Source organism: Phoxinus phoxinus (assembly GCF_949152265.1).
Source record: "Phoxinus phoxinus genome assembly, chromosome: 10".
In the NCBI taxonomy this organism is placed as follows: Eukaryota; Metazoa; Chordata; class Actinopteri; order Cypriniformes; family Leuciscidae; genus Phoxinus; species Phoxinus phoxinus.
In genome coordinates, this window is record NC_136885.1 from 35592254 (window position 1) to 35616985 (window position 24732).

Sequence of the window (24732 nt, forward strand, 5' to 3'; positions counted from 1 at the left end):
AGCTTCAGTAAAGTTAGCTTTAGCTTCAGTAAAGTTAGCTTTAGCTTCAGTAAAGTTAGCTCCAGTAAAGTTAGCTCCAGTAAAGTTAGCTTCAGTAAAGTTAGCTCCAGTAAAGTTAGCTCCAGTAAAGTTAGCTCCAGTAAAGTTAGCTCCAGTAAAGTTAGCTTCAGTAAAGTTAGCTTCAGTAAAGTTGGCTTCAGTAAAGTTAGCTTCAGTAAAGGTAGCTTCAGTAAAGTTAGCTCCAGTAAAGTTAGCTTCAGTAAAGTTAGCTTCATTCATTGAGAGAAAAGGTATGACGTCACATGTGCGCCTTTTGGGTTGGTAGTCTTTGTAATTACGTATTTTCACAGTCTTATACCTCAACAGTTTTACATCAAACTGCGTCATGTGTAATTCAGGGCACAATTCAAATGAGATAAAAATATTTGTTGTCTCTCGCCATTGACTACCATACAATATTTTTCCCGATATAAGGTCCCATGGTGGTGCACCGGAAGGGCGGCTTAGGCTCTCTATAAAGCGGATAGTTCCGGTCGTTGATTCTGATTGGTTGAGCCGCGTTCGAAGCCGTTGTAAATTACTCAACAAACGCACACCTGTGAGCGCATTACATCAGTGACAAACTGCCATTTGTGATTCTGATTGATTATGGCTTACAGAAATTAGAATATTGTGAAAAGGTTTTCATAAGCTGTAAGCCAATCATCAAAATTATAACAAATAAAGGCTTGAAATATCTCACTTTGCATGTAATGAGTCTATATAATATATTAGTTTCACCTTTTAACTTGAATTACTGAAATAAATTAACTTTTGCACCATATTATCATTTTTCACCTGTATATTCTAATCGAGCTGAATAAAAACACAACAGCTTTAACGGCGCAGTCAACGTACTGTAAATCTGGTTGCAACATATTGACCAAGAATTTGCATCTGCATACTTGCATTGAGCTGTAAACCAGCTGTTTTTGCAATGATTATGATTGGCTGTCCAAAATGAGTTCCAATGTTCTCACCAAAGTTGCTAAATATTGAATCTGCATGATGTAAACATGGGCGGTAATATGTTAATTGGCTGAAAACGGCCAAAAACATTCGACTTGAGAAAAAAAAAAAAAGGCATTAAAAGCGTTTAGTATGTGAAGCACAACTGTTTAAAAAACATTGGAAACCGCCAGTAAGACCCGTCCTGCTTTCCGAGCCTTTTAACCTTGCCTTGTTCCGCTCCTCAGGAGACACAAGCACATCTGTTCACTCCCACATCTCTTTCCCTCAGCAAGAAATACGGCCATTAATCTGCATCTGGGACAACACACCTCGCTTTCAGAAAGCAGAAGTAAAGCAACTTCAGGAGCACGTAATATTATTTTATTTTATTTTTTATTTTTATGATTTCATTTTTGTTCTTTGTTTCTTTAAGGTTATTGTGTTAGATATTCTGTTTGCTGCTATTTGGACTTATTGGAAATGTAATAAGATTGTCGTCTGAGGTTTGTTTGGTATTTTGTATGTTCTTTAAGCAATAAAAAAAAAAAAAAAAAAAAAAAAAAAAAAAAAAAAAATTTCTGAAGGATCATGTGACACTGAAGACTCCGCTTTGATCACAGGAATAAATTATTCACGATATGTATTTTAGGCATCTAAACTTTTAAATGGTAGTGTATCAAATATAAACACGAGACTATAGTGTGATAAAATTGCTTGTAGCCTTATATGTGGAAAGTAATATAATTCAGTAATGCATAAACAAAAACTCATTAACCTAGTAAAGTAGTCCCACATCAAAATAACTATTTAGACAACTTTGCAGCTCAAATAATAAATGAGGTTTACTGAATAATTAATGCAAAACAAAATACAGTCTACAACGATGACACAGTTTACCTCCATTAAAAGTGTAACTTTAACTGGGAAGAAAACTAAACTAGGTCACTATTAGATTCTGTATAAGTACGAGAGGCTGTGGTGTATCGTGAATAAGTCCCGGCTGAAGGGTGTTGTTAGGCACTTATTCACGATACAACACTTGCCTCGAGTACCTTATTGCTTTTATAAAACATTTACCACACAATACAATTATTAAAGACGAAAAATATGTATCTATGCAACTTTCATGAAGTAAAATCACTAAAAGCCTTCCTTCCGCTGGAAAAAAATAGTCCCTGACCGCAAACAGCAACAGAAAGTTACATACATTATTTCGCCAATGGATGGAGACAAAGACTGTGTTTATGAGCGAGTCAGTCAGTAGAGAAGACTTTTAAATTGAAAGGATTTAAACTTGTGATCACGGAGAAGGAAGACGACACTGACAGATGACTACGGGCTCGGGGAAACCCTTAACTGTTAAAAGGACAAGATATCGCAGCGGACATTCAAACGGATTTTTATTATTATGAATATGACTGACCTGAAGGAAAATGCTATATCTACTGTAAATGCAGGAACACTCGCTTACTCGATCTCTTACAATACTGAACTATAGCTTCAGTGAACAATATCGATGAGATCAAACATGTGTTTGCGTTGCTAAGAGCGGTTGCTAGGGGTGTTGTGTAGTGATACATAGAACCGTTGGGTGAAGCGGTCATAGCCGTGTTTTATCGTGAATAATCACAGCTGTTGGCCAATCAGAATCAATGATTTGAACTAATCGTTTTATAACTGACATTAATCCACAAACTTTTCTAAACATCAACAAGGCTTTTGTTTATTTTTGTCCCATAATACATTGCAATGTTTGTATCAGCAACCTCTATTTGTTCCCAAGCTAAAAACAGAGATTTATGAGTTATAAGACACACATTGCTAACAAATGTTGATCACAGAACCAAAGAGGCCTTGTGGGGAAGCTCGAACATTTAATGTGCCAAGGAAAATTATGTTTTATTGGGAAACATCTGTATGGTCTGTAATTAAACATGTTGACTAATATTCCCCTTCAAAAGCTGAAACCCCCAGAAGAACCCTTCGTAAACCGAGGCTCTGACCACATCAGACACGACCAGAGCAAACATCAGGAAAGAAAGGTTTCCAGGATCTACAGAAACAATCTCTCAGCAAACATGCATAATGAGCCACTGAAAAAACATAGAAATTAACTGGTTTTATTCAAATTTTGAATCAACCGTAAAACATTCATTTATACCAGGAAAACGAACTATTATGGGTTAAATTAGGTAAACATTCAATCTTTAGGGGATTACAGGTTTACAGTGAATAATAAGATGAATTAATATTTGTGTTTCCCGAAAACCAAACTACTTAAGTGCAGGCACGTGCAGAGGGGGGGGCTTTGGGTGCTCGAGCCCCTGCCCTTTTTCAAAATTAATCAAAAGTGCCCTTCTCAAACAAATATCATTGATAATATTGTGCATTTGCTTATAATTTACATCACAATGTGCACAAGACTAAAGTAGCCTAAATTCACGTTTATTTTTACGTTTCTGTCAGTCTGAGGTGTCGTTGCTATAACGCGTTGCTATGGGTTGCGTCAAGTTGTGCGTGTCTTGCTTCGGTCTTGACTGACGGTCTCCATTTTCGAGGGTCTAAAACTCCGGAGTAGTGTGTGGGCGGCAGGCATAACCGTAGCAAAAGTTATGCGTTTTAAAATGAAAATGTACTAGTTTACACGTAGGTATCCCACACAGTCTGTTTGGGAACCGATGCTCTCGAGCGTCTTTCAGTCAGTATGGCTCGACGGCAGAAAAAAAAAAAAAAGCTTTTTTTTTTATTATTATTATTATTTTTTATAATAAAAGGTTCTGTCGATTCAATTAAAAATCCACATAACACATATTTTAAAATATTACTTAATTCGCTGAAGCCTGTTTGTCATGCATAATACACCGACCAATCGTCATCTGGCACAAGAAGTTCAAATATCATAGGACGGTCATTTATAAATAAATCATTTGAAAATTACATGGACAGACGAATTGACATTGAAGTGATCTGAATCTCCGTCGTTGACCTAATGGATGTTAATTGACTACAAACCAGCACTAAAAGTAGCATTAATGGTAAGTATATTCAAGTCACTTGAATTTAGTCTATATTGATACACCGTTTACCATTATGAAACTATCGTAGTTTGTTAAATGAAGCCCAGGCCTACTTGCAGGCCTATTATGTGAAGTGTAGGCTGCCTGACAACAACACGCGAAATGGTGACTTTATTATTTTAACATTTTTGAACACACACATTACTATTTTTTTTTTAAAGTCCCTTTTAAAGTATGCGCTTTAAGCCTGCATTTATTTGATCAAAAATACAGATTTTTTTTTTCTATTTTAATATACTTTAAAAAATATAATTTATTTCTGTGATGCAAAGCACATATATATTTATATATATGCCCTTTTTAATATTTGAGCCCCTGCCCCTGAGGAACTCTCTGCACGTCCCTGCTTAAGTGTATGTTAATCTGCAAAATAAACATAAAAGCTGTATGAATCTGAGCTCTAGAGCAACCCATTGTTATTTTAGTTTCATACATTTTTTTAATTGGTTTTCATTTTATATATTTTTATATTTTTTTACTTTTAGTCATTTCGTTATGTGCTTTTTTGTCATCATTAGTTCTATATATAAAAAATATATAGTTCTATATATATAAAAAATATTTAAAATTAAAAAACTAAAACTGAAATGAAAATGAATTAAACCTAGATAGCTATTTAGGTTTAATTCATTTTCATTTCATTTTTAGTTTTTATTTATTTCCAGTTAATAATTTTAAATAATTTGTTTAAGTGCTTCAACTTAAACTAATTTCAGTTTATTGCCAAGGCAATATTTATATATTATGAATGAGTTAAAGTTTTAGTTAAAGTCCCCCATTATGCTTCTTCAAACATTATCTTTCATGTAGCGTGTAATAAAGCTGTTTGTGAAAGTAAAAGGTCTGCAAAGTTTTAAAGATCAAAGTGCACGACCAATAAAGTTATCGTCTCCAGTCTCCTAAAATAAATAATTGACGAGTCGTCAGTAATTCCAGTCTCACTTTCTGTTACAAACCTACCTTGCAATGTAACTAATTTGCATAATGCCAGCCTATGGCTTTCATTGGCTGCATACGAACAGTGTCTATTTTGCCCCGCCCTCAAACAATGTAGCTGTAGACCAATCACAACAGACTATGCCAGTTTAGAGAGACTGAATCTTTTAACGAAGCGTTCACTCTTTCATAAATGAGGTGATGTGCAATGTACTGGGTTGTTTGGGTCAAAAATGGACAAACCCAGCCTTTTTGTTTACATTTTTTAGTTATATTTTAAACACAACGGTTGGCTTCGTGCATATTTGACCCAAACAACCCAGCATTGTTGTTGTTTTTTTTTTCATTGTTTATTTACTAACAATTTGTTGATCTTGAGGGGTTTCGCTGACTGAGGACGTCCACACAGTTTAATCCAAAGACGACACTTGTCAGGATTTGACTTCGGTTTTGGGAAGGGGAAAACGGACACCCCCCTCCAACCTCTCTGGGAAACGCGTATCTGTGTTACAAACGCCCCAGACACAACGCTTAACCATATTTCTGATAAATACGACGGTAATAGCCTGCCGAGACCAGAAATACGAGACGCCGGTGTTAAAGTCAATGGAGCGCTGTGAACAAGTGTCGGACCGCTGTGGAGCTCGTTCTTGCTGCGCTGTGATTGGTCAATCTACATTCTAGGGTGTGGCTTAGCCAAAGGCGAATAGACCCCTTTTGCGCCGTCGTCACACTTACGTCACGCCGCTAGCTGGAGGCAAAACAGAGAAAACTGGAGGCGGCCAATACAAACCAGCACAGATTCAGCTACATAATAAGGAGCTTAAATTACTATTATTATTATTAAATGTCATCTTGTTGTGTTGTTGTGTTCTAGAATCGACAGAGTACAGGCTCAAATTTGACATTTTATCGCATAATGTTTTCTAAATTATTGTGATTATTTGTGAATCGTCTATGATTGTAGTTTTGATTGATTGTGACTAGACGTTTTGAAGAACCTGGTAAGAAAGGGTAATCAAATACATAGTTAAAAACTGAATATGCTGTATCCGGAGTCTTTATTTCTAGAAAATATTCACATAATTAAAATTGCACCGTAATGTCATTTTTTAGTTCTTCCATAACTTTTTTTCTGTTTCACTTTCTTTCTTTATTTAACTTCTACAAATATCGGCCAAATGTCTTCATTAAAACAAGACATCTATATTCCAACGCATTCTTGAATTACAAACATTTAAGTTCGAAATGTGCATTCTCATGTCTATTTAAAAAAAAGCGGGGTGACACTTAAAGGGTTAAAATAGCATAGGGGCACTTTAACAATAACAACCCAGGAGCAAGAGCAACCCAACATGCATGTGCTGGAGAATGCTTTGCAACACCAAGGTCATGGGTTCGATTCCCAGCAAGAACTGATAAGAATGTAAATGTGTACCTTGAAATGCAATGTAAGTCACTTTGGAGAAAAGCGTCTGCCAAATGCATCAATGTTAATGTAAGAAACATCAATTGCTCATTTATGCTCCCTGTTTAGTGTCGTACGCTATAGTACACACAGTATCAGTGTAAATCTGGCATGCAATCCCTGAACTCAGTCAGTCAGGGAGAGACTATCAGCCGCGGCCAGAAGGGATCAAATGCTCACCGTAAAACCGAAAGCTCACGTCACGCTTCTAATAAAGAAGCGCTGCCAAACGAGAGACGGGACAAACACATGCTAGTCGTATGATGCGAGGACAGCCTGACGTCGAGATGTATTTATAGAGAGGTTTAATCCACGTCTCTGGCTGAGCTGCAAGCCAACACGTTCACTCGATCACACACTGACTGTACAGAGCAAGACATGCAGATAAATCACATCTGATCTGAGATAGATAACTCAGTTTCCTCTGAACACCGTGAACTGTAATGTGGAGTCGTGCATTTACTGTAAAGCTGCTTTGAAAATTATGTGTATTGTGAAAGGCGCTGTAGAAATAAACTAGGGTTGTCAAAAGATTAATCGCATCCAAAATAAAAGTTTGTGTTTACATAATATATGTGTGTGTACTGTGTATAATTATTTATATATATAAAAACACACACAATCATGTATATATTTAAGAAAAATTGGTTATATTTATACATAAAATATGTATATATAATATAAATTATATAAATGTACAGTATATAAATGCAAATATTTCTTAAATATATACATGAATGTGTGTGTATTTATATATAATAATTATACACAGTACACACACATATATTATGTAAACACAAACTTTTATTTTGGATGTGATTAATCACGATTAATCTTTTGACAGCCCTAAAATAAACGTGAATTTAATTGATAACTGTCGTTTGTGATTCATTATATGTTGCCATGTTCAAAGAGAACTATAAGAATTAAGCCGATAATATGACTGAGCAATACAAGTTTGGCTAAAAAAAAGATTAATAATCAATGAATGATTCACTGCAATGGACAGTTTGAACTAATTCACATAAATTAATTGAGTATGATTCCACTTTTCTAGCTGTAGTGAGTGTGTAATGTTGTGTTTTCTAACTGTAGTTAGTGTGTAATGTTGTGTTTTCTAACTGTAGTTAGTGTGTAATGTTGTGTTCTCTAACTGTAGTTAGTGTGTAATGTTGTGTTCTCTAACTGTAGTTAGTGTGTAATGTTGTGTTCTCTAACTGTAGTTAGTGTGTAATGTTGTGTTTGATCATAAACAACATCTGCAAAGTTACAACGCTCAAAGTTCAGAGCAAAGGGAGATATTTGCTTTTAAAGAAATGGCTTTTTAAGAACTACAACAAACGGCTGGTAGGAACTACACGACATTCCTCCCGGGTTAGTGACATCACCAACCCTAGAATTTACATAAACCCCGCCCCCTGAACACGATTTATAGATCATCATGACAGAATATGCTAATCAATGACTAGAAGATAACTACACATAAGCTTCATAAATTCATCAACTAACCATTCAGAAATGTCCTGTTCTTCTACATGTTGTCACTTCTTCTTGCGTCTCTCCATCATCCTCTGACTCCGGTTTGAACATAAGACTAAAAGTTTTTTGAAATTTTAGAACACGAGCTCTTGAAGCTCCGCCCCCTGTGCCGGGAGCAGCAGCTCATTTGCATTTAAAGGGACAGACACACAAATGGTGTTTTTGCTCAACCCTCAAAAAGTGACAATTTTAACATGATATATAAAAATATCTGTGGGGTATTTTGAGCTAAAACTTCACACACACACTCTGGGGACATCAGAGACTTATTTTACATCTTGTGAAAAGGGCATTATACCACCCCTTTAAATATTCATGATTCATACGATTGCAAAATTTGAAAATGCAGCCTTTTTTGCAATGAATTTCAACAGGAAAAGTCATATTTTAACTTCACACTATCCTCAACTCACGCAGGTTTTCTTCAATTCTCTTTGAAAAATCTTTCTGTTGGTTTGAAACTCGAAACTGATTGAAGTTTCAAGTTCATTATCAGAGTAAAGGGCGATTCCTGGTGCAGAATGACATTTGTAAACGTACAAACACACAATAAACACTCATTCTGCCCCAACATCAGTTGACTTTGGGTTTGACTGACTCTGGTGTGTAATTTAAGTCATTATCATTCTGCTCTACCGGCCGAAAGCTGTTTGAACAAACAGATAACATGTACTTTATACGAACACTGATGAAACCAGGCATTTATATAGAGTTTGTCTGTTAGTTTAGCTCATAACTCTGTGGATGGGAAAGAACATTCCCAACAAAAAATAAACATGGCTGATTAAAAACAGCTGATTACAAGCGAGGAAGATTCATTAGTGTTGTTTGTGAAGGCAATAACTACTACTATTGCTCATATTGGAGAAGTTAGTGATTTGAACACAACGTTTGAGCTTCTGCAAGAACCACTTTGAAATTGAACTTCAGTTTATGTTCGCTGATCAATGTTTTTATGTGGATAGAAGCCTAATTCCCATCCGTTCATCATATAAAGCTATTTAGAATTAAATGATTAATCACATCTAAAATAAACGTTTGTGTTTACATCATGTGACCCTGGAGCACAAACCCAGTCTGGAGCCGCACGGGTATATCTGTGGCAATAGCAACTATACATCGTATGGGTCAAAATTATCCATTTTTCTTTTATGCCAAAAATCATGAGGATATTAAGATCATGTTCCATGAAGATATTTAGTAAATGTCCTACCGTAAATATATAAAACATGTATTTTTGTGAGTGAATGCAGCACAATCGTGAACATAAATGCACAACTTTAAAGCAGATTTTCTCAATGTTTAGATTTTTTTGCTCCTCATATTCCAGATTTTCAATAGTTGTGTCTCGACCAAATATTGTCCTATCCTAACAAACCACACATCAATGGAGAGATTATTTATTCAGCTCTCATGTGATGTATACATCTCAATTTAAAAATTGACCCATGTGACTGGTTTTTGTATATATAAATACACACATATGCAAGAAATATTTGCATATATACACAGTATATATATTTTTTTTGCAGGATTCGAATCAAAATGCCCATCAGAATATCCCTTGGCCAGTTCTGAGAAGCAGATTCATTGTTCCCACACATCTGATGGCTTTTCCGCATCTGGTTTCCAAATGCATGGTGTGAGACCGTCTAAACTATCCCTACATCCGACTGACACATTACTGAACACTCGACCCGGGACACATCAGCCTGTGAACACTACGTTCATGTTACCGTGAGATGCCACCAGCGTTAACCGAGACCGGAGACGATTAATCCAGGAGTCCTTAAAGGATTAGTTCACTTTAAAAAAAAACTTTTGCTGATAGTTTACTCCCCCCGATGTCATCAAGATGTCCATGTCTTTCTTTCTTCAGTGGAAAAGAAATGAAGGTTTTTGATGAACACATTTCTCCATATAATGGACGTCAATGGGCCCCAAACGGGTCAAGGTCCAGATGACAGTGTCAGCGCCGCTTCAACGGGCTTTAAACGACACCAGACGATGAATACGGGTCTTATCTAGCGAAACCATCGGCATTTCACAAATAAATAAACAAGTTTAAGTTTTATAAGCACAAGCGCTCGCCTTGCTCTGTTCTGTGATGCGCGTTCGTGACGTCACGTAATACGCAGTTACGCTGTAAAGATATACAAATTTCACTTTTGTGTCACGTTATTGACCTACTAACTCGCTAGCAAGCTGCCGTGCTTCTAGTTTACAACTATTTAAATGATCTATCAACATCAGACATCTTGTAAAAAGATGGCCGCCAACGGGTTTCGAAACTTTCGCCTCTGACGCGCGTAAATTCCGCTTCAAATGTATGTTTTTACATATTTTTTATGTTTTTACGAGCGTCAATTTCGCTCTTCGTCAAAATAGCTCTTTCGCGAATGGACACAAAGTGATCAAGCGTATAACTAGACGCGGCAGACGCGAATTTGACGCGCTATTCGCGTCCGGTGTAAACGCACAGTAAGAAGACAAGATCAGCTTTTTGTCTCGGAGAGAATGAGAAACTCCCAATGAATGACCAAATGAATAAAACATTTCCAAACACAACATCCACTTATGCTTCATACAGAAATCCAGATCAACTGCCAGCAAAAACTAAACGACGAGAGGCTGGGAAACTACAATGAGCCAAACAATGCTCTCGACTTATCAAGCCTAATTCAAGAAGTTTATAGTCGTGACACGCAGATATGAGCCTTTAAATATGCTTGGCAACGCTCTTATCAACAGGCCTTTGATTAATAATGGGGAATGTTTTGTCATTATTATCGCAAACTGAATGCTCTCTCCAGAATGTTTTCACATCCCAGTATATTAGGATCTGGAAAGCTTGTGAGAAACGGGTCGTAATTGAGCAGAGGAGTGGAGAAGCCATTGATTTGTGAATAGTCCGCTGTTCTGCTGAAGTGTGTATCTTATTAAAGCTTCTGCGGAGCCCGAGTGCATAATTACAGCGTCTCGCACGGGAGAGAAAGTAGTCGAATCTGCATTACAGAAGGGAGACGAGAGCCTTCAAATTAGTACTTGCTTTAGAGCTGACAAAATAATACGGGTAAAGCTCTGAAATACGCAAAGATCTCCTGGGAGAAGGAAAAAAGAAGAGCCTGTGTAGAATCAAAGATGATATACTCTGACAAATTACATAAAAGTCAAATGATGTGTCAGAAATATCAGAGAAAATGTAATGTTTATATATATATCTTCAATCGGTCTTTCGACGCAGACCACAACAACTTTGCCAGGTTATATCAATTTGAAGGTCATAAATTCCCTGCATCAATGATATGAATCATAAAAAATAAAAAAATGAAAATGAAAAAACAAAAATCCCAGAAACTAGTGCTAGAAAAATCGAGTACAATAACAAAAGGTGCATATCTGGCACTCAATATTGCAATGATTTCATCAATCATTGCAACTCATCAATCAATCAATGTCAATCAATCAATAAATGGCAATCAATCATCAATGGCAATCAATCAACCAATGGCAATCAATAAATAAATGGCAATCAATAAATAAATGGCAATCAATCATCAATGGCAATCAATCAATCAATGGCAATCAATCAATGGCAATCAATCAACCAATGGCGAACAATAAATAAATGGCAATCAATCAACCAATGGCAATCAATCAATAAATGGCAATCAATCATCAATGGCAATCAATCAACCAATGGCAATCAATCAACCAATGGCAATCAATCAATAAATGGCAATCAATCATCAATGGCAATCAATCAACCAATGGCAATCAATAAATAAATGGTAATCAATCATCAATGGCAATCAATCAATCAATGGCAATCAATCAATGGCAATCAATCAACCAATGGCGAACAATAAATAAATGGCAATCAATCAACCAATGGCAATCAATCAATCAACGGCAATCAATCAATGGCAATCAATCAATCAATGGCAATCAATCAACCAATGGCAATCAATCAACCAATGGCAATCAATCAATAAATGGCAATCAATCATCAATGGCAATCAATCAATAAATGGCAATCAATCAATAAATGGCAATCAATCAATGGCAATCAATCAATCAATGGCAACTCATCAATCAATCAATGTCAATCAATCAACCAATGGCAATCAGGCAACCAATGGCAATCAATAAATAAATGGCAATCAATCAATAAATGGCAATCAATCAACCAATGGCAATCAATCAATAAATGGCAATCAATCATCAATGGCAATCAACCAATGGCAATCAATCAATCAATCAATTACAATCAATCAATGGCAATCAATCAATGGCAATCAATCAATCAATGGCAACATCAATCAATCAATAAATTACAATCACTCATCATTGGCAATCAATCAATCATTGGCAATCAATCAATCAATCAATCAAAAATCAAACACTCAAATTTAATAAAATATTTATTTAGGAATTATTAGTCAAGTCATCATCATTTATATAGAGCTTTTAACAATGTAGATTGTTTCAAATCTGCTTTAAATACAATACAAATTGTATTAAAAGTATTTTTTAACATGATTTAATACATTTCATAAAATAAGTCACTAAAAAAGGCTGGGTTGTTGGTTGTTGGGTCCATATTTAACCCAAAGTTGGGTTGAAACAACCCAGCATTTTTTTTAGAGTATACATTTAATTTGAACTTAATACACATTTTTACTGCGTTTAATTTTTTGCATTAAATGTTTTGAATCTTCTTGACAATCAAGATTATTAATAAGTGAATCAATTGATCACGACATATGATAAACATTGTGAGCAAAACAACTTCGATAAAAAAATAAATAAAATCAACTGTAATTTTGTTCCGTGATACAAAGTCTAAATACAGATCATGAAAATGATTGGCATCTCCACGCCGTCGGGAACACACTCGTGACGTTGTGCACGCCTGGTGTTTTCAGTCGCTGAATCGAGACAATCACGACTTCCTTGTTATTAGTGACGGATAAAGGGAGGATTTTCCACATAATAGGCAGTGGAAAATGTGGAGAGGATTACTTCCACCTCATTTAACCACAGACGGCACTGTCCGGTGGGATTCTGTGCGCACTGCGTTTGATTCGCACGAGCTACATGCTGAACACGGCCAACCTTTACAAATCACTGTTTGATTGGTTTGTGCATTTCATAAGCTTTCATATTCCAGCCATGATCAATAGGGGTTTGGTCTGGATAGGTAAGTTTGTCCAACAAACACATATCTTAACTATGCTGGATTTACTAAAACAAATTCACACAAAAATAATATATATTTTTTTAGATGTTCACACACACACACACACACACAGTAAGGGTCAAAATTATCAATTTTTCTTTTATGCCAAAAATCATGAGGATATTAAGATCATGTTCCATGAAGATATTTAGTAAATGTCCTACCGTAAATATATAAAACATGTATTTGTGTGAGTGAATGCAGCACAATCGTGAACATAAATGCACAACTTTAAAGCAGATTTTCTCAATGTTTACATTTTTTTGCTCCTCAGATTCCAGATTTTCAATAGTTGTGTCTCGACCAAATATTGTCCTATCCTAACAAACCACACATCAATGGAGAGATTATTTATCCAGATTTATATGATGTATACATCTCAATTTCCAAAAATTGACCCATGTGACTGGTTTTGTGGTCCAAAAAAATATTATTTTCAATCTTCATTCTGAGCCTCTGTCAGAAACTATACATTTTTAAGGCGCGGCTCCTTTAAGGCTGCTCAGTGACTGAACACTAGTGGGCGTGGCCTATGGTGCAATGATGGAACACCATTGGTCGATGTCTTGCTCTGGAGGCGGGCATATGCAAATGTATTTGCCCGTGTGACGTCACAAATCCCGCAATATCAAAACAAGCTGTTTTTGGAGCTTGATTAAATAAACGCTTTGTTTATATTGAGTAGGATATTTGAAACTATGAACCTTGCAGGATGTTTTAATGGTATAAAGACCTCTTATATGTCAAAAGATTAAGGCAAATTTGATTTCTCATGTCATGAACCTTTAAAGGCGAGACACGGCAGGCAAAAAAAAAAAAAAATTTCCACTGTTCAATTTTGAGATTTTGGGCTATTTGTCTTCAATAACATGTCTTCTTTCAGACTTGTGCTGAAAAAAAAGTCCAAAACACACATTTAGGTCTTTATTTTACTAACTTTGTCTATTTGCGTCTGTAGATTTCTCCGAAATTCAACAAAAGTTGGCGTTCTTAATCAACATCTCCCGTCATCACACACACCGTTAGAAAGCTCTTTCTCCTGTACAATGCTGTCGGATCCAAATATGGTCATTTCCTTTTTATCAGCAACTAATCGTGAAAGTACAATGGGCATTTATAACTGTAAAAGCGAAATCTCATTGGCTGATGTCAATGTCTGACACCGTGATTGGTTCAGATGCATCACGTGACGCGCTCTGACACTCAGATGTGTGTTTTTGACTGTTTTTCTGCTCAGTTAAAGGCCATAAATGCTGTTTATAAGTTTTGATGTGATTTAGGTGGTTTGTATTGTTGTTGCTAATGATTTGATGAGATATTGTGTCAGTAAATAGTTGTTTCCACTAAAAAAGTATGAATTTTTACATTACAAATCTTTAAATGCCTTTTTCTCAAAATGAGTTTTTTGTCATTCTCCAGTAACACATCTCAGCCGATGTACACCAAACTCTCCAGTTCTACACTTAGCAGTATTCTGAAGATATGTTCAGAAGGATTTGTTAATAAATCATTCCTGGCCTGATTTATGTGACATTTTAATCAAAAAAATATGGCGAAAATCTATTTTTTAAGGCTATGGACAGTATATTTAGATTTCCTAGGTCATGAAAGCATATATCCTGAAATCCCTCTGAACATCTTTTTTCATCTTGTGTGTAATCAAAATGAAAAAAGAATTTTGCACCTGGCTTTATCATATGTTCAGATCTATCTACCGAAAATATATGCAAAATTGTGCATATTTAACGAGATAATGCCTAATTTGCATATTTAAACATACAAATTTCAAAAACTTGTAATACATTTTTTTTATGAACTTGTGTAAGTAATCAACTGAGGAAGTTTCATGGTGATATCTATTATTAAAAATTTTACCCTATTCACCTGTAGTGTCTGGCCTTAATCACAACTTAAAACTGCATGCATCTGAACACCAGCTATCGGGCTCGGTTTGAGCCACTTCCTCAGGGCCCCAATTAAGAAGCAGTCTAATAAAGGATTGGGATTGGTTTAAGATGATTAGCTGTGTTAACAGGGCAGCAGAGTAAATCCAAGGTTACGTAACCTAACCGGCATTGTCATCAACCAGCGTCCAAGTCCCTTTGCGAAGAGCAGACCGCCTGATCCTGACGACGAACAGACACAATACAGACACTTCATCAAGTATTTATCTAGTGTGCTTTGCTCTGTACATCTGTGGAAACACTCAAGTCAACTCTTTCTAGTCATGCTTCCCGGTTCCTCTAGAGTAGTGCTATTGATCTCATGACTTTCACAAAGCATTTTAAATGCATTTCTGAGGAAAAACATTCTAAGTACAACACGTGATTCTGCAAGATTTAATCATAATCTTTATCTAACGCTGCCTTATTACGCCATCTTAACGGGTTAGCTCAAATAAAGTCTGTCGGTCGCTTCATAAACTTCAGGTTGAGCCGCTGTAGTCACTTTTTAAACATTGTCTTTACTAACTTTCTGTGCCGGCAAGTTTCAATTACAACAGAAGCCGATGGAGGATTGAGACACTCTCAGATTTAATCACTAATATCTTAATTAGTGTCCCGAAGATGAAGGAGAGTCTGACGGGGAACAACATGAGGGAGAGTGATTACTGACAGAGTTTACAGTTCTGGCTGAACTAGCCCTTTAAAGATTCCTAATGATGTTTTGGAGTTTCCTACAATAGGTTTACACGCATCCAAGGTCAAAAACACTTTAATTTTCTCAAAAATCCACATCCCACATCTCCTAATTTCTCAAAGAGTCTGAAACGGTTCGTTTGAAGATTCAGTCTCTCTAAACTCCGCCTCTCTGAGAGCTGCTCTGCTCTGATTGGTCAGACGGCCCATTCTGTTGTGATTGGTCGACCACTTACAGAGCATATCAAAAATGAAAATATCCGAATCTCTGCTCTTCCTCATCGCTTGATACACAGTGATATGAACAATGGCGTCAATGGACTTTATGCACAGCTGCACTACTTCCTGAACTTTAGCCAGCTCCTTTGTCCTGTCTGCCATTATTGGACAAACTGATTAATCCAGGTGTGTCTGATTATTGTTGTTGGTCAGACACACCTGGATTAATCAGTTTGTCCAATAATGGCAGACAGGACAAAGGAGCTGGCTAAAGTTCAGGAAGTAGTGCAGCTGTGCATAAAGTCCATTCCAGTGAGTCTCTAATTCCTTATAAAGTGCATAAAAATGCACAGAAAACCAGCGTCTTTACAACACGTCACGAACCAAACTTCCGGTCTCTGGTACAACTACAGCGTTTGAGGGCGGGGCTAAGAAGAAGTTGTTCACAGGCAGCCAATGAAGATCTTAGGCTAGCATTATGCAAATTTGTAACATTTTTACCTGGTATTTATTTATTTATTTAACAGGGACAATGTTGTCCACTCTAAAAAATGATGGGTTGTTTTAACCCAATTTTGGGTCAAATATGGACAAACCCAAACGTTGGGTTAAAAATGTAATTTACAAATGTTAGGCTGGGTTTGTCCATATTTGACCCAAAATTGGGTTGAAACAACCCAGCAATTTTTAGAGTGTAGTTACAATACAAATCCTGCAACTGATGCGCAGCATATATAGTTTATATAATTCTAATTTTCAACTCATGTCCCTGGTTGGGCTTTTCTAAGTACATTATAAATCAGATACTGTACATACAAGTATAAAACATTCACATTTCTTTACACATGCACTCACAGTGACAGTAACTTGTCAAGTGAGACTGCACTCTAAAAAAATTGCTGGGTTGTTCAAACCCAATTTTGGGTAAAATATGGACAAACCCAAACGTTGGGTTAAAAATGTAATGTAAAAATGTAATGCAACGGCTGGGTTTGTCCATATTTTACCCAAAATTGGGTTGAAACAACCCAGCAATTTTTTGAGTGTGGAATTGCTGACGACTTGTTTCTACACTTCAGAATCGATCCTTTCTTTTAGAAGTCAAAAAGTAGTCATGCACTTTGATCTTTTACATATTGCATGAAAGGTATTATTCAAAAAAGCACAATAGAGGGACTTTAAAGACCATAATTGCATGAAAATACCTTCAAAATTAGTTATTTCCATGCAGTTGAGTTTGGTCAGTTTCAAGCTAATCATTTTGTGCTATAATCTTTCATGAGCAAATCTGAATGCCAGACTCAAATGATGCAGATGACTTTGTGCGCTCATAAATAATTCATGAAGATTCAGAAATTTTCAAGTGGAGAAAAAAAAAAAAAAAAAAAAAAAAACATAACATGAATAAAACACATCTGATCAATTATTCAGCGCCACAGCCGTCAGCATTTCACATTCACAAGAACGGTCATGTTGAACATCTCCAGCATCCGTCCGGGCGGAGAGAAGGCCTGTGGCTACGGCGGGAAACGAGAACATCCGCCTCCAATGGAAATACGCCATGCATCTTTCAAACTTGTCACACGGCACTTCAAGAGAAATGGTCCATGAAATTTCGTTTTAAATGTTTGAGACAGTGCGCCTCGGGATGTCAGAAGAACGAAGCACTACATTTCAACTCAAATTGAATTTGGATCATATGAATATATTAGCTTCTTAATATCACAATTTATTATAAGGTGCGTCCCAATTCATGTACGCATGCACTGTTCTGGTATCAATAGCGTGAGAAGTGTGTGTTCACACTGAAAACTGGATAACACAAACCCAGTCTGGAGCCGCACGGGTATATCTGTGGCGATAGCAACTATAGACATCGTATGGGTCAAAATTATCCATTTTTCTTTTATGCCAAAAATCATTAGGATATTAAGATCATGTTTCATGAAGATATTTAGTAAATGTCCTACCGTAAATATATAAAACATGTATTTTTGTGAGTGAATGCAGCACAATCGTGAACATAAATGCACAACTTTAAAGGAGATTTTCTCAATGTTTACATTTTTTTGCTCCTCAGATTCCAGATTTTCAATAGTTGTGTCTCGACCAAATATTGTCCTATCCTAACAAACCACACATCAATGGAAAGATTATTTATCCAGCTTTCATATAATGTATAAATCTCAATTTTAATAAATTGACCCATGGTTTTGTGGTCCAGAGTCACATATACTATTGGCATACACTGTTCCAACTAAATAGTAGCTGATAATGCATATACTAATATTTTTTCAGACACCTTCAATATTTCGCACAATATAACAGTTTATTCGCTATAGTTTAGAAAATGGTAATAAAATATGTTATGAACTCAGTTGATATTTGACAGGTTTTGTCCATCCTTCTGTTAGACTGTCTCACACATGAATTATGTTGAATATCTGTCAGCTGTTAAATTTAACTACACAATTAGCCATATTCAAATGTGGTGCATAAGTAAGTTTGTATGGAAAACACCTCATGCTTAAAAAAGTTTTAGTAAGTATAGTTGCCTTTTCAGTCCATACTGTATTACAGTAGCAGCTTGGCACATCCATCAATATAAAATCAGTTTTTTCAGCAGTTTGCAATGACTTCTTCACGTGGCGTAGAGTCAGTTTCAGAATTACCCACATGCATGTGCTTTTGATTTTGGGTAGTCGGAGCTTTTCTAGTTTTTCCATGTTTTTTTGTGGTATTTTTAAGTGTTTAACCTTGAGTTTTTTATGCAGAAGGAAACATTTGCAAATGTTGATCATACCAGCTGTACTCGAGTTACTCCCACAGCTTTGCTTTCAGAAATCCAGCTGCACTAGTTTAAAACTGTAGTTGTGTCCCAAATGACGCACTATATACTCAACCATGCACAATGTAAAAAACAGTTTCTGACTTCAATGTTTAAGTGCAAGCAACCTGGATGTTTAACCTTAAATTACATTAAACTGACTTAAAAAAATGAGTTGAATCTTGCTGACTTATACAAAAAAGTTGAAACATGCTGTCATAACGTATTGATCATATCATTTTTTTACAGTGTAGTGAATTAATTTTATATGGTTATTTGTGACCCTGGACCACAAAACCAGTCACATGGGTCAATTTTTTGACATTGAGATTTATACATCATCTGAACACTGAATAAATAAGCTTTCCATTGATGTGTGGTTTGTTGTATGGACAATATTTGGTCGAGACACAACTATTGAAAATCTGGAATCTGAGGATGCAAAAAAATTTAGAAAATCTCCTTTAAAGTTGTGCATTTATGTTCACGATTGTGCTGCATTCACTCACAAAAATACATGTTTTATATATTTACGGTAGGACATTTACTAAATATCTTCATGGAACATGATCTTAATATCCTAATGATTTTTGGCATAAAAGAAAAATGGATAATTTTGACCCATACATGTATAGTTATACAGATATACCCGTGCGGCTCCAGACTGGGTTTGTGATCTCGTATAATTATAAATGCACATCTCAGTAAGAACACAGCTGTGTTACTGTAGGGTTATTAACTGTGTGAGTGGCATGTGAGCATCTCCTCGAGTCCCCCAGAACAGCCTGTCGATGGGGATGACAGTGAGGTCACGCGGGGTCGCGAGGGGTCGTTCGGGACACAGGCATTCGTGGGGTCTGGGAACGGCTGTTTAAACAGAGAGAGAGCTGCTTTCCCCCACTGGCACCAGTGAACATTGTTCCCACTAATCCTTCAGAGCCGCCCGTCCCCGTCTCACCGGGACAAAACACACAGCAGGGAACCGGGGCCCGAGGCACCAACACACACACACACACACACACGGCGTGAGCAACAGCGCTAACGGCAAAGTAAAGCGGTCGCAAGAGTTTGACTTCTTAACACCTGCCTTAATAACAATTGAGGAAGGAGATTGCATAACAATCCTAATTCTGAACAAAAGTACACTACTAGTTCTCTAAAAAATTAGTTTTTCCAAGCCTGCATTTATTTGATCAAAAATACAGTAAATCAGTGAAATACTTTTAGAATTTAAAATAGCAGCAAATCAGCATTTTAGGGTGATTTCTGAAGGAGCATGTGACACTGAAGACTATGGAAGCTTGAATAAAACACAGAATAAAACATTTTAAAAGATAATTGCGACATTTTATCTCACAACTGCGAGTTTACATCTCGCATTTCTGACTTTATTTCTCAGAATTGCGAGATATAAAGTCGCAATTGCGTGTTATAAAGTCAGAATAGTGAGAAATAAACTCGCCACTTTGACTTTATAACATTGCGAGTTTAATTTTCTCCGAATTGTGAGATATAAACACGCAATTGCAAGTTATAAAGTCCAATTCTAAGGAATAAATTACTTTTTTCCCTCAGAAGTGACTTTATATCATGCAATTCTGACTCTATAACTCCCAATTGCGTGTTATAAAGTGAGAAATGTGAGATGTAAAAAGACAAAATTGTGAGATAAAAAGTTGCAATTACTTTTTTTATTTTATACACTTTACTGTATATTCACATCGAAAACAGCTGATTTAAATTGTAATCATATTTCATAACTTTACTGTATTTTATCAAAAAACCCAGCTATGTTGCGCAGAAGAGACTTATTTCAAAAACACCATCAAACCTTGAGAAGTAAAAACTTTTATATATAAATATATATATATCCTGATCGCATGTGTGGTGGAGATATTCAGGGTTATTATATTATGTCATGCACATTGAAAGCTTTTGCTTCCTACAGGCTAATGCATTAAAGCCATTTCATGTGCACTTCAATTTGAAATGATATGTTATAATGATAAGCATCAGCTTAGGGCTTAAAAAAATCACTGCATTAGAAAAATAGTTTTTGATCATCATTTGAAACAAGCTCAACATGAATGATGCAAAACTGTAGTAACATTTCAAGATAGAAGAACATTCAGCGTCTGTCCCACCAGAATGTTTTTGGTAACACTTTATAATAACAAATGTTCATTAAAATAACACATTAATTTCAGATTATTAGTTAAAATATACTTTTTCGACAACAGGTGCTTTAAAGTCAATGCAAACACATCAAAAAAGTTATTTTTTCTTAATATTTATAATGTAAGATTATAAAACATTTTTAAGTGTTCAAAATCTTTACAATCTGTTAACATTAGTTACTAATAATGAAAAACACTTCGAAAGCATTTGTTAATTTCAATATTTACTAATACACTATAAAATTAAAAGTTAGTATCTGTTAATATTGGTAGACTCGAGATAACATGAACTAACAATGAACAGTATTTTATTAATATTAACAAAGAATACTGTAACTAATGTATTGCTCATTGTTAATGTTGCATTAACTAATGAGAGCTTATTGTAAAGAGTTACCAGTGCATCTATTGTTTATCACTATAAATCTAAAAACAAATTGCTTTAAAAATGCAAAAATCTTTAATTTAACATAAATGACACTTGCTTTAATATTTGATATCTATTATTTGCAATGACATTAATAAATTCATTTTGCATGTGCACATGCTTTTTGGGGCCACTGTAAATTATCTACCAGCTTAATACAATAAGGATGCATTAGTTAGAATTGTTATAAAGTGTAATTTCATTAACTAATGGATAAAGTGTTACCAGTGCATTTACTGTTTTATCACTACAAATAAATAAAAAAAAATCTTTAATTTAACATAAATGACACTTTGATATATTGCTATCTATTGCAATAACATCAACACATTTAACATGTGCAAACACTTTTTGGGGCCACTGTTAACCATTATATAATGTTGGTTACTGCATTAACTAAAGGGAGCTTATTGTAAAGAGTTACCAGTACAGATGAAACTCAATATATATATATATATATTATTTGTTATAATTTTGATGATTATGGCTTACAGCTTATGAAACCCTTTTCACAATATTCTAATTTTGAATTTGGTTTTCATAAGCGATTTCGTAAGACATAATCATCAAAATTATAACAAATAAAGGCTTGAAATATCTCACTTTGCATGTAATGAGTCTATATAATATATTAGTGTCACCTTTTAAGTTGAATTACTGAAATAAATGAACTTTTGCACCATATTCTAATTTTTCCAGTTTCACCTGATATATTGGCCTATTGTTTTATCACTACAAATAAATAAATAAATAAATGCTTATAAAAACGCAAAAATCTTTAATTTAACATAAAAGTCACTTTCTTTAATATTTGATATCTATTGCAATGACATTAATAAATTAATTTTGCATGTGCAAATGCTTTTTGGGGCCACTGTACATGATCTAGCATAGGCTAATAAGGATGCATCAGTTAGAGTTGATATAAAGCGTCACTGCATTAACTAATGGGAGCTTATTGTAAAGAGTTACCTGTACATCTATTGTTTATCACTACAAATCTAAAACAAAATAGCTTTAAAAATGCACAAATCTTTAATTTAACATAAAAGACACTTGCTTTAATATTTGACATCTATTGCAATGACATTAATAAATTAATTTTGCATGTGCAAATGCTTTTTGGGGCCACTGTACATAGCATAATATAATAAGGATGCATTAGTTAGAGTTGATATAAAGCGTCCACATTATAGACAGCAGAAGTCTTACCTGTCATATTCAGCGTTGTCCTTGTCGCAGCGAGCGTCTTTATGCTTCTGCCAGTCTTTGCCATGTTTGCATGTGGTGAGGAGAACCACATCTTCAGCATTGTGGACGTGATAAAGCGCATTCCTGGTGTCAGATCCAATCCCAGTCAGATAGCGCTTGCCTTTAAACACCAGCATGTACTTCCTAAAAGGAGGGATGGTGTTGTACTTTAGATAGCCTCGTTCTCCTCCAGTGCGGGGATGATCTTTGGAGAATAGCGGGATTGAGATGTCAAATCTGGGTCTGAAGTTCTCGGTGCTGATGCTGGCTTTGGCCAGCATGGCGTGTCCGATATCAAAGCCCAGATCCTCCGTGTAATCCGGCCATGTGCCCGAGTACAGGTTGAAGATCAGGTGGTTCCGCCCGTTATTCCACAGGTTCAGGTTCTGGATCTTGGTTTTGAGGTTGTGGACGTACTGAGGAGAGAGCTGGTCTCGGTCCAGGGTGTCGAGGTTCAGAACGAAGAGGCAAGCCTGTCCCGGGTCCGAAGTGAAGAACCGGGACCCTTCGATGGACGACAAGATGTTCTGGTAGCTCTCCGACATCTTCTCGCCTTTCTGTTGAGGGTACACGTACACTTTAAAGCCGTTCCTCTTACACAAGGAGAAGTCGAAGCACGAGTCCATCCTGCACGTGTGAGATCCAGAGTTGTCATCATCATCATCTCGCCTGTGTCTCGGAGAAGCTCGGACATTGTAGTCTTCAGTTTGGGTCTGATCCCAGGGAATAAAGGCTCGGAGCGGATCTGAGAAGGAGGGCCAGTGTGGATGAGGATCATCCCCTTGACTCGGACTCCTTCTGGAAGATGGTCCCTGCAGGTAAACGAGGAGAATGAGACACACACCTGCAGAGGACAGAATTAAATAGCGTTTTTTGGCCTGCATGTGTCCTTAGATCCAGTTTGCTGATGAATCTGAAGGGTTTAACTCTTGCCGGACAGCATCTTCTTCCACAGACCTGCAGGGGTTTGATGCTCTCGACTTCCACCTTATGATTCCGGTCCCAAATCCAGAGCATGTGGGCGACTTAACCTGAACCCCTTTTTTATGGATCTAGCTCTCTCTCCTTCTCCAGTGCCTAAAGGTTCGCATCTAAACTGCGGTGTGGTGACACCTGACCTGCTCTGGATCGACGAGAATCATCAGAAAGTACTTTCAGAGACGTGTTGTTGAAATCCAGGCTCGGGGATATCAGAGAAGTTTCCTCAGTGATGGATCTCACGTGATGTGTGTGTGTGTGTGTGTGTGGGTCAGAAAGATCCTGTCAAAAACTTCCCGGCCGGATAAATCCCCACAAATCCGTGTGTTCTCACATATTTCACGGCTAAAAAAATAAATCCTCGTTTGGAATCGAGCGGTTGTTGTTTTGAAAGCATCACAAACGCGTGTTTTCTATTCCGTGCCGCTACATTCATTCAAAGCCGTTTCTCCGACGCCGACGATACAATGTAACATTCCAGCGCTTTAATCCGAAGCGTCCAGTTGCGATTGTTACATTGTAGCATTCCAATCCCCTCAAGACTCCTGGTGACGTCACGCGCCTCCATCACGCACCGCGCGCTGTGATTGGCCCGCGTCATTTCCGGTCGAGCCGCCGCTCCTGTAGTAACCCATTCATGACCACAGCCGATGTGTCTTAAAGCAGCAGCTACACAAATCACTGCAAAAATGTGTTTTAAACAAAGATTTGTAAGTTTGTTAGATTTGAGATGATACAAATACATGTACTGTTCAAAATGAATACAATTTAGACCACTTTTTATGCTTGTCAAACGGAATTTAGATATTTATCTAAAAGAAAAGAAAGTGTCAATATGTGAAATTGAATGTGTGTTTTCAGTGGCATGTCTCAGAAAAGTCACTGAAAGCATAAAAAGTTAAATAGTAGAACACAGAATTGACACTAGAAACTTGATTGAAACATGATTTAACAACAAATGT

General features: G+C 36.3%; 1 protein-coding gene across 1 annotated transcript in view; it reads right to left on the reverse strand.

Moving 5' to 3' along the window:
• Positions 1 to 24379, reverse strand: part of ext1a (exostosin glycosyltransferase 1a) — an 80138-nt gene extending 55759 nt beyond the window's left edge. The window contains exon 1 of the mRNA XM_079625384.1: positions 22754 to 24379. Within this exon, the coding sequence (XP_079481510.1) occupies positions 22754 to 23676 (923 nt within the window). The 5' untranslated portion in view covers positions 23677 to 24379. The remainder of the gene's footprint in view (positions 1 to 22753) is intronic.
• Positions 24380 to 24732: the final 353 nt, after the last annotated feature.